This window comes from Poecilia mexicana, unplaced genomic scaffold, assembly GCF_051168715.1.
Source record: "Poecilia mexicana isolate PSO_F unplaced genomic scaffold, ASM5116871v1 scaffold_13, whole genome shotgun sequence".
NCBI classification, from domain to species: Eukaryota; Metazoa; Chordata; class Actinopteri; order Cyprinodontiformes; family Poeciliidae; genus Poecilia; species Poecilia mexicana.
The window spans coordinates 13,751,255-13,763,367 of record NW_028263382.1 but is presented as its reverse complement, the minus strand read 5'-3'; the positions used below and the strand labels follow the sequence as shown (position 1 = coordinate 13,763,367).

The 12,113-nt window shown below is 39.2% G+C and overlaps 1 protein-coding gene across 1 annotated transcript; it reads left to right on the top strand.

Annotated features, from left to right (window-relative positions):
• Window positions 1-2,146: 2,146 nt before the first annotated feature.
• Window positions 2,147-6,995, top strand: rnf228 (ring finger protein 228). Its single transcript, XM_088011704.1, has one exon. It carries the CDS (start codon window positions 2,632-2,634, stop codon window positions 3,400-3,402), a length of 771 nt encoding a protein of 256 aa, XP_087867830.1. The 5' UTR covers window positions 2,147-2,631; the 3' UTR covers window positions 3,403-6,995.
• Window positions 6,996-12,113: the final 5,118 nt, after the last annotated feature.

The window sequence follows — 12,113 nt, the reverse complement described above, 5'->3', positions numbered from 1 at the left end:
ACTGATAGGAAGAGAGAGAAAGAGACAGAGGGGGTTAGGAGTGAGAGTGGGAGGAAGGGATTACCTGCAGATTAGGTTATGTTTCTACCTGCGTTGCACAATAATTTTTTTTTAATCAAATTTTCTTTGTAGAATTACAGAAGCTCAGTCAGACTACAAAGAGAGTGGCTGTCAGCTGCAAGTTTTGCTACAAATTCTTAATTGGATTTAGGTCTGAACTTTGACTATTCCATTCGAAGACATAAAGATGCTTTACTCTTAGCTGTGATTGTTCGTTTTGGGTTGTAATGCAGGAATGTGTTCTGTCAATTCAGTCTCAAGTTTTATTGTATTTTATTTTATTTTATTTGCAAACCTCTAAAAGGATTGCTTTGTATTTTATTTCCCATCCATTCCTAACCAACTTCCCTGTCCTGTTTAGTGTTGTTGGAAGTTGAACCTTCACCCCAGTCTCACGTTTTTCTCTGCCTGCAGAATTAAAGCATCCCCACTGCATGATGCTGCCACCACTATGTTTCACAGATGGTCTAGTGTGCTCAGGGTGACGTGAAGTATTTTTTTCCTACACAGACAGTGTGAGCCCAATTCTACATTTGAATTCTACATTTATAGAAAGGTCTCAAATTTATCTAGCTTAAACTTTAATGGAACTTCTTATGGCTTCCTTTCAGCATATCTACCTCCGTGCCACACTTCCAGAAAAGGACAGATATATTGCATGCATAACTCACAGTTGTCCTTAGGACAGATGCAGTGGATCTGTGCAACTCTTCCAATGTTACCATGTGTCTCTTAGCCTTCTCCAACAAATACAAACCCATCCAAAAATCAAAGCATAAAAAAAACAAAACAAACAGAACCACCAGAACAGGTTTGTACTTTAGGCTGTCATACAGCTGAAGTACTGTCCGCTTTAAATGTTACACTTTTTAAAGTTTTTTTTGTTTGTTTTTTATGCATATGCTATCACAATAGGATGCTGCAGATACTAAAAGAAAGCATTTTTGTTTCATTATTCATTATTTCATTGTCTTAACTATCAGCAGCAGAACTACTCCGACCCTTTTCAGGCTTTATATCAGCAAAGAACTTTAACCTCAGAGTGCGAAGCCTCAAATCAGACACTAATAAATATTTATAACACAACGTCTTCTCTGTCCCCAAGAATAGACGTCAGCACGAACAGCTGGGTGCGCACACGTTACGCACAGCTGTTTACCACAACATAAGTTATGACTCGGTATTATTTTGGAGGACAGTTTAATCGGATCAGACCACAAACTCAATTCCTGTAGAATAATCAGCTTCTGTAGCTTCTAAAATGGCTGCAGTGTTCCTTTGAGTCATCACCCATTTGTCCTTTTGGATTTGCTCGGCTGTATTTCTTCTGTCCCTAAACAGATCAGAATTCATCTGGCTGCAGCTGTCCTTCGCTCCAGCATCTGTTAACCCCCAGAGGTCTAGTGTTGCTGTAAGCCATGGTACTTTGAAAAAGTGTTTGAACCCTTGCACTTTTTTGCACCTTCAGTCTGCAACCACAAACCTTTGTGTGTTTTATAGGGATTTTATGAGACAGACTAATGAAAGGGGAGATAAGGAAGTAGAGAGAGAATTATCATCTATTTTCCTTTTTTTTTTTTTTTTTACAAATGTAAATATTTATTCAAACCCTTTCAGTCTGATACCTTTAAATGAAACCTCGCTTACCCAGTCGCTAATGTTAGCCAGTGACATATAAAGCACCAGCTTGACGGTGAAGGAAACTATAAAGTTTATTGCAAATTGCAGTAAAATGCATACAAATTCACACCACACTTTTCAGATTTTTACTGCAGGAAAAAAATACTTTGAAAATTATGTATAACTATATCTATGTACTTCTCAGTTATGTGCTTCTTGCCTGTCATAAAATTCCTCCAAAATATTTTGACGTTTCTAGCTTTACTGGAACAAAATATGAAAAGATTAAAGGGGTTCCTCTACCATGTAACGCATATAATATTTAGTTTCGTGGCTGTAAACTGGGATGTTTACATATTCAGTCTGATAGGAAATTATTCGAACGAAATAAACAATTTGATTAATTGTTAGTTTTCATTTTCAGTTTGTGTTTGCGTTTTGTCAACACGGTAAACAGAGGCACGCTGACTGTCAAAGGTCAAACAAAGTGAGAAGGTCTCGGAGAAACAGCTGGACGATGCTGACGTTCTGCTGCCACACAGTCGGCTGAGTTTTGACGCTCTTTGTTCCAGGAAACAATGAAGTGGCTCCCCGCACCGCCCCCAAATGAGCGCATCCCACTGTACGCAGCGTCTACGTAATCTGGCTGCTGGAGCTCGGAGAACAACAACACGCACTCGGGACTGAGGGATGCTGCTGGGACCCAGTGGATGATGCGCGCCGCGCTCCGCAGGAGTCACCGCCATTACATCATCTCCCCCCGCTCGAGAGAAGTCTAGTCACCGTCTCTGACTGGGATCCCGGCCGTTTGGATCGAGCAGCGGGGATTAATGGAACGCGCAACGATGGCGTTTCAATGAAAGCAGTGGAGGGGAGGGGGAGAGCAGGAGAGACGTGCACCGTCATCAGCATCTGTCCGCCAGCTCCCTTTGTTTTCACCGGAGAACGTGAATGGCGAGAGATGACATGGCAGAGGTAGACTTGCCGTCAAACGGAGCGGAGCCCCCCGGTGAGGCCTCCCCGGCGTTCCCCTATGAGGAGTACGAATGTAAAATCTGTTACAATTACTTCGACCTTGACCGGCGGGCTCCGAAGATCTTGGAGTGTTTGCACACGTTCTGCGAGGAGTGCCTGAACACGCTTCACCTCCGGGAGGAGCGGCCATGGCGCATCAGCTGCCCAGTGTGTCGCCACCGGACGCCCGTCCCGGACTACCGGATCCAGAACCTGCCCAACAACACCAAGGTGACGGAGGATTTCCCGCTCTACATCGACTCGGACCCCTTGCCGCAGGACGCCCTGCCGCCGTACCCTCCGCCTCTGCACCCGGCTCTGGTCGCCCTCCGCCGCGAGGAGGCGTCGGGCGCGTCCGGCGCCAGCCAGGCGACCCCTTCCACCACAGTGTCCACGGCCACTACCCTCTCTCAGGACTCGGTGCGCTACGACAGCTGTCAGAGCTGCAAGAGGGTGGCGCTGACCACCGGCTGCGTGTGCGTGATTTTCTCGTTCCTGTCCATGCTGGTGCTGCTGTTCATGGGCCTGATTTTTGTGCACAGCCACAGCATCCCCCCTTCTCCGGCCGGACCCATCTGCTTGTCGGTCGCCAGCATCCTGGCCATGTTCTCGGTGGTCGTCACGTGGCTCATCTGCTGGCTCAAATACAGACCTGACCACGAGACAGGCCGCACTTCTGCTACCAGTAACTCCAGGAGGAACGCCTGATTGGCTCCTGGCTCTGATTTACCAGGGCTGTGTGTGTGCGTGTGTGGGTGTGTGTGTGTGTTTGTGTTTGTGAGACCATGTACATAGGAGCCTCCTGGCAACTGATTTTTTTTTTCTTGCTCCCTTTACTTTTTTTAGGGGAAATGGCCTTTTATCAGTATAGCAAACACCTAAAGGTCTTCATGTTGTTTGGGGCAATGTAGGCCAACTTGATCCTTGATAATCTTTTTCCTAAACTTATGCACTGGACTTTGGGGTGGTAGCTGACTGGACGTGTTGCTGCGTGAACTTCTTACTTTGATGAGATTTTTGGGGTGTATTTGGTTTGATAAAAGAGCATGAAGTGCTTAGATTTGGGTTCGGTACCCTTCCCGTCACTGTCTAGCTATATAATATGCATTTACCCCCACTATGCCACTCACTGTATGATAACTGTCCACAATGATTCAGTCGCATCTCAGAAAAACCCACCAGTGTTATTGTACAGATATGCTCACTTTTTGGGGGTTTTGGTTGAAAGGGTTTGGTTTTGATGGATGCCTACTGTGTGTTTATGTGGTGAATCTTTAAATCGGATCTCAGCTAAGCTGCATCCACAATGGAATCATGTAAATAGGTCAGACGTATGGACAACTGGTGTGGGATGTTTGGTGTAATCAGCCTTTTTTTTTTTTTTTTAGAGACCTTGCTTTGTGCTTTACCTTTATCTTGCAGGATGGTACTGTTTTTACTGCCCACTTCTTCCAAACAAAGGAATATGAAGAGACAAGTTGTGATTTTGAACCCGTGTTTTGTTACTTTAGTGCATGTGATGTCATTCTATTCCTTTCTTTACTTTATAATGAAAGAGACGGTTTGTCTCCTGACTTTTGTGCCTCACCGTGTTTCAAAATGAAGTCGAACTTCACTGCTTTCAGAATCAGACAGTGTCGAAGCTCGGGTGTAAATGGGGATTCCCTCATCTGCTCTCATCTTCTACTCACACTCTGGAAGTTAAAGACAGGGTTTTCCCAACGCATAGCACCTTTTTGTATGTTAGAATAATGTAAAAGCTTTTGCATGTTGCTTCTGAGGAGAGAAATGTTGGGCAGGTGCAGTCCAGATTCCCACTTCAGCTGCTTCCAAGTTCACCTCTCTTGTTTTTCTCCAAAGCCATAATTAAGAATTGTGTCACCTTTACAAGCGCAGTGAGCCGGTTTTGAATTGGTTCACTCCCCATTAGGTTTGGAAGCCAATTAGCTGTACTCAAACAACAGACTGTTAGAATACAACTGATAACTTTTGTTTCAACAGGTTTAATTTTTGTGGTTACAAAAAGCTCTTCAATTTGTTAAATTGCGGCTTTACATGTTAGAATTAATTTCTTTGAAATTGTCTGAAAACAAAGAGATTTGCCGGCCTGACCCTTATGTCTGTGCTAACGAGAAGATTTTTTCTATCCCCAAATTATCAAATAAAAATTTTTTGAAATATTTTTATTGAATTATATTAGCAAAATTTTAACTAATAATTAAGATAAACTTGTTTAACTGGTAGGTCCTCCTTTCCCTTGACCAACCCAGCTAAGACCAGCCTTTTGTTGACAATGCCTGCCTCAAGGTTAGAAAGCTCCGCTTACAATTTGGACTTTATCATCAGCATAATCGTAGTATCTGAAATAAAAAAAAAGGCTCTTCACTTTTAAAAAATTGATGGTTTGTGTTACAAATATTTATCCATAACACAGATCATATTATCATAGCAGCCACTTTGTTCTGTACTAAAGAGAGCCTAATCACCTACACTGTTAAAATTGGCTTTTAAAATTAATTCAACAATTTGTAAACAATTTGTGTAATAGAGTATTTCTGAGTAGAAATCATGTAAGTTCTACTGCTAAAAAACAACTTCCAAACATGTTCTAAAATGTACAGCTAAATTAGATTAATTGTAACTGATTGCTTATATTGGTTTGCTCTTCTGATTTGTCCACCTTGCTAACAAGGAACCACAAATAATACATTTTTGTTAAGGCATAAAATGGTAATAAACATTTTAAATCTGTTCTCACAGGGTGATGCACAAGCTTTTCTCTAATTTGCGTCGTAACCTCAGGGTTAGAAACTCAGCTTTATCATTCAGATAAATGGGGTGCAGTTACCTGCTGTGATTTAAAAAAAAAAAAAACTGGTAAAATTGAACTTGATTTGTGTCAATTTAAATGAATATTCCTGAGTAGACGTCACGTAAATTGAAAACGTAGTCGATCCACTAAACGAGTTGCCTTCTAACCAGTTACATCGTTTTGCGGCATCGTACTTATTTTAGCAGGACATTCAAAGACGCTTTACATGAAATCAGTGATTTCCATTCACACACGTTCACATGAATATAATTTTAACACATTAATATAAGATTCAGGCATAAAATGTTATTAAAGTAGTGATACGTTTTAAATGTATTCAAACACTTGAATGCATTTCAAATGCTGTGGTTTCCACTTACAACCACACCTCATTGTGTCACTCAAGACTTAGAAGTTCATCTTGCTAGCTAACTTAGCTTTAGCATTAGCACTGTGGCTGACCTAGTTTAGCTGGATGCAATCTTTAATTCCTGCTCCAACACAAAAACCACCAGTCTTATTGCAGTTTTTAACATTTAATTGACAACACAACTTGTAACACCCTTCAAGATATGTATCTTCCAGATACTGAACCAGATGAAGACGAACAGTTAGCTTAATCAACATATTTAGTCAAATTGAGTTTAAAATGATTAGGTATGCTTTGCTACCAAAATAAAGTAGATAATGTTAGCATTTTGCTATTATCATCCATTACATTTACAAACTAATTTGCTTGATTAAACTATAACTATATAATACATAAAATGTAATAGGTAATACCTTCCCAAAACATTTTTATAGCGAATGTGGCTGAGTTTAGGTAAATGCGGTAGGATTATGGATGTCGAAAGCTGGTAGGTAACTATAAAAACACCCTGCAGATGCTGAGATGAAAATATTTCCACCTTAAATGTTTGCATGCTGGAATACACTTTGAGTCTCCATGGAATACAACAGAATCAGGATCAGACAGCAAAGTGTGATGGAAGTGGGCTAAACTGGAGGGTGTTCATTTTTGCGATTGTACAATTCTGATGCTTCATAGTCTAAAAAAGGATGTCAACGCCTGTCATGAATTGTAAAACTGAGAAATTGTGAGACTGATGTTTTTCTCTGAGCCGTTCTGTTTGAAAGTATTCCTGGCTGCAGTGGAGGAGGGAAACAGCAAAGCCAGTTTCCCGTGGTTATTGATGGTTATTGAGCTAGAACCCTGCCAGTCCGATTGCTTCAATCTTCCTGCTCGACCTTTCCCCAACAAGTACGATGCACTTTCACCCTCTTATTTTACACAAGTAATGGGGGTAAAAACCTTTGACCAATGTAAGCATAATGTATTTATTTCTGAGGACCTAGAAAACGTTGTCAGTTTTTATGAGAGTCTGTGGTTGTCGTTCAAGTTCCAAATGTATTTGCACAGAGAAATGTCCTTTATGTGCTGATTTACATGCATAAACACATTTCAGTAATAAAGGAAACATGCATACCAGTCACATTGGTTTCATTTGTCTCTCCACAGAATGAAAGCAACAGCTGTTGGAGAGGCCTGTTACTTAGGCAATTTTTTTTCTCTCATGTTAGCTCTTACATAATGTGGTTCACAATAAACTGAGTATGATCCAACTTGACACATTAAGCTCCCTGCTGTGCATCAAATATGCCCCCTACTGGATGACTAAGGATGTTACATGCTAGTAAACAAAAAAAAAAAAAAAAAAAGAAAGAAAAAAAAAGTGAAATCCTTTTCTAGTGTCAGGCAACAGGGTGGTTGCATTTTTCATGCAGAGTAAACTTCTGGTGGTACAAGCTTGATGAAGTGCAAATAGATTTTTTTCAGAGTGAGCTAAACGCTAATTTTCCATTAATATCTCTTAGATTCGTCATACTTGTTCGTACAAGGCCTCCCTGTTGGCTGAAATAAAACAAGCTTTTCATGAGCTGGACAGATAAAAGCCTGGGTGGACTATTCAGCAGCTAACTGCGGATGCATGCATGCGTCACATCACGGGCTTAACCAAAAAGTTCCAAAACCAGCATGACGCATTTATTAAAGATGCCACATTCATGATATATCAACAGTGTGCAAACAAGCCTGTATTTACTGGAAGTGAGGGCTGTTGCATCCAGGTATGCTTGCAAGAAAATAGTGTGTGATTGGGTTTTCAAACTGTGGTTCAAGTAAGGCTGCCATTTTTCAGATACGCAAAATAAAATGTTGTTGAAGGCTATTAAGAAAATATTTAGTAAACAAATGAATAATTATTTGGTAAACCAAACGAGTAAACTCTTGAATACTCTAGGACAGTGTTTTATTGTTAAAAGTAATTCTCAATAAAATGTCAGTGATTATTTGTTCTTAATTCACATGGTTTAAAGCATTTCCTTTTTTTCCTGTGGAGTCCCCCAAGGTTTGATTCTCGGCCCTGTCACTTTGAACCTCTGGCATATAAAACCATTAACTTCTATCTATCTATCTATCTATCTATCTATCTATCTATCTATCTATCTATCTATCTATCTATCTATCTATCTATCTATCTATCTATCTATCTATCTATCTATCTATCTATCTATCTATCTATCTATCTGTCCGTCCGTCCGTCCGTCCGTCCGTCCGTCCGTCCGTCCGTCCGTCCGTCCCGTCCGTCCGTCCGTCCGTCCGTCCGTCCAATTTTTATTTATTTAAGATAGACTAAACATATGAAATTAGCTTTCCTGCAGAATAGTCAACACAACTTAAAAAATGTATTTAATAAAATTATATAATCACCTCCAGAAGCAAAAGAAGTGTCTCTTCAACTATTCTGACACCTCCCACAGCTAGTAAGTATATTAACTATGATACATTTTAAAAAGTAAATATTTATTATCTTCCAACTCAATGTTTTACTTATGTGTTCATTTAATATTTTCTTGTTAATTTACCTTCTTTTGCCAAAAATAAATGGGACAACAAAGTTGATCTGTATGGTTGAAACAGCGCCTTCTACAGTCACAGTAAAATGTAATTGGGATGTGAAAAGAATGCTAATTGTTTTCTGTTTTTTTTTTTAAATGTCCTAATTATCTTAAAATTAAATAAAAAATAAAATTGCATTCTACTTATCTGTCTTGGTTCCAAAATATAAAACAATTTGATAGATTTCTTTTAAGAATAATAATAACAAGATCAAAGAACCATTTCTGTTTTGTTTTTTTTCATAATGGGGTTCTCATGATGAAAATACTAAAACGTGCTTAGAGGGAAAATTAAGCAGATGTGACTAAAGCAGTTAAGTACATTTTTCTAGGATTCAGACTTAAAAAGCATAACATTACAATAAATAATAAGTAGTAAAATTGTTACATTTGTAAAGTTTTAATATGCTCGTTACATGAGTTGAACTGAAAGTTGTATCTATGTCAATACTAGAAAATATATGAAATAATATATTTGCTAGCTTACCTTCTGTTCACAAACAATTGCAAGTCTCAGCATGTAATCCCTATATTAATTCTCAGAATGATTTGAATGTCATTTAATTTTTTTTAATTGGAATTTGTCATCAGAAACTTGTAAAACAACACAAAAAGCAAGCTATTTCAATTCCATTTTCGTTGGGTTTTTAAAAATATTCAATATAACATATTATAGATCTCTATGAAAATTTAAGTTAACTTATTTCCCTATACTCCTATAATCTCCACCTCTAACTTTGGCTAGCAAAGTATGTTTTACCTCATGATTATAGTATAGATGTGAGTGTTTCATGGCTCACAGTGCAACAAATAAACTAGTTATTTATTTAACGCTTTATCAAAAAAAAAAAAAATCATACATCCTTGTTCGTTTCTTACTTTTAAAAAAGTAAACGCATTATAGGAAGTATTAACAGGCCAAAAAATTAGAAGACCACAAATATCGTCCTCTAAGAGAAAGAGAGAGAGAGAAAAATATATTTTTAGGTAAATTTTGAGAAGTTACAGTTTTACGATATCCGCTTCCTGCCTTTTTTGTGAATTATTATTAGCATGTGTAAAAGAAATTGATTTATTCAATCAGCACTCTTTGAATGTCCTCCTCCGCAGAGCATGTGATGCAACTCATTTATTTCTCATCAGGAGAGATTTCTGACTTTGAGTTTCGTCCTCCGGTAATGGATTGGACACGGAGATTCAGTGTCGCTTTTTAAAATAGCATCAAGCCTCTATCTCTGTTTTCTATTTGCCCCCTTTGCATGTGCGTGTTTTTCAGTTCGTACAATATCTAGTTTCAGTCAAATCCCTCTCAGATAGCCACATTCGTCAGCCTACACAGTCACGGTTCCCTCTTTTTGTAATGTTAAAATAATTTAGAAAATTTCTCTTTGATTTTTTTTCTTTTGGAAACCATTCTTAACATTTGGCCTTTAAATGTTGCGTTTAATCGTTCGTGCAAAAGGTTAAAGTGAAATGACGCTCAAGCACCGTGACATTATCAAACAAAATGTGAAATTAAACACAAGCGCACGCGATAAAGCACCCCACCCGTGAAAATAAAACGCGATGAGATTCCGTTTAACAGATGAAGAGCGCCTATAGTCCTATTTAATTTGGACTCACCTTCCATTATCCGCGCAGGTTGTTGACAGCGAACACAACATGTTAAAAGTTGCTCTCTACCCAGATCCAACAAACCGGGGCTGTGTTGACTGAACTCCACTGAGTCTGGGGGAAACTACCTCCTCTAGGTAAATGAGGGTGAAAGACAGAGGCCTTTGTAGACTCTCCACAGGTGAGCGGAGAGAGGCTCGATCAGGTGTTCGGGTTTTGGTGGAACTCACGACACAATGTGCACAACTATGACTATTCAGGGAAGACTGCCACTGAACAAATCAGTGGCAATAATGCAAAAATCAAAACTTGTCATCGATTGTTTAAGACGTAATAGGATGATGGCACTGAACGGGGTAATAGATGCATTTAATCTCCAGTTTTCTGCAGGGTGCAAACACCTCAACACATCAGTGGCATCATCGAAAGGGGCCAGGGGGCCTCAGTCTCAGTGAACGCATGTTTCATTGATTTGGAATATTGCTTATTTCATTTATTTTCTTGTTTATTTATTTAAAATGTCATATACTACTTTCATAACATGCAACTTTTAAAGTCCTGTCATCAAACTTTTTTTCTTTTTGGTTATGTTACTTGATGTTACTTTTTTGGTTATAAAGTATATTACATAGGAAAGTCCGAACATGAATTGTATGAAATACAACTGTGGTGCGGGTTAACTGAAGAATGCTGAAATAAAATTCTGATTAGGGTCCCATACAGCTTTGGACTGGCTCTTCCAAATGAACTCATTTTGAGCTTATGGTTAATGAGCTTATTGGTAAATAAGCTTGAACCTTGCTTTCTTTTTTTTTTTTTTTTGGTCTTCATAAAGTTGCCATTTTGTGAATTAAAGCAAGCCTTTGTGCCAGTTAAGAGCAGTAGGAGAGCACTCCACTGCATCAGTCAGATCCTGCGAAAGATACAGGATGTTGTGACCCGTGACCCCATAACGCAAGACAACTTCTTTGTTTGTCGCGATATCGATTATTGGACATCTTTCGGGGGCAAGTTGTAAGGGCGTAAAAATAAATCCTCCCCTCCAAAGTGGCACTGCGCCAGACAGGCTTTACGGCCGCCCTGGCGTCATACCCTGCTGAGGCGCACGGCCCCCATCAGACTGTTCCTCGCTGGTTGGTGCTGCACTCTGAAGAACCACAATAAATTCCTTGAAGTGCACGCTCTTTGTCGCCATTTGTGTCATATATGTGAGGCCACGGGGAGGAAACAAATTAGAGGTCGCGGGCAATAGCATGCGTAAACACGTAGGAGATGATATTACGCACAGATTGGCAGTAGAGAATTCTGATTACAATTTTTCTCCTCCCTTTTTGCGTTAATAAATCATGCGAGCTCAAATTTGCGCTCATGTTAATGCATATAATTTGCAGCAGTAATTATTGGTCTAAATGTTAACTCTGGGACCAAATCCCAGAGTTAACATTCATTCATTTTGTTGGACTTTAAAACGTTGATCTGTTACAATTTTTAGTTGGTAGAAATTCCATACATGACCTACATCGTATCAGAGAGTTAGAGACAAAATGCACAAAAGAAGACATGTATTTTACCATTCTTTGTAAATCAACAAAAATGTTTGTTTTCAATGATTATTGCTTTTCACCATAACGCAATGACTTAAAAAAGATCAATTAACAACATCTAAATTGAGTAAAATATTATGCCACGACACCTAAGACATTATTTTAGTTATTTAAACAAACATTTAATTGATTTATATTTTCTTGTGCTGTAGTCATTTTACACAGCGCAAGCCTAATATGTTTTTCTAGCATCTCAATGCTTTGAAAAGTCAACTTTATGAACAGATCTGCGCTCTGTGAATTGCCGCCCCTGTCCGGTCCAGCGCAACTATGACTGCGTTTCTGATAGGAGAAAAAAGTTTTATGCCTCAGCCAATCCTAGCCTTCCCCTGCGAAACATTCGTAAGCCGCTCAGCCAATCACAACCGTGAGCGCTGGACAACCACGGGAGAACCTCCACTACTTTTGACTGCCCACTCTCACTTCGAACC

Excerpts from the sequence above, each read along its gene's own strand:
- rnf228 (XM_088011704.1), top strand. The coding sequence starts at position 2,632 with ATGGCGAGAGATGACATGGCAGAGGTAGACTTGCCGTCAAACGGAGCG.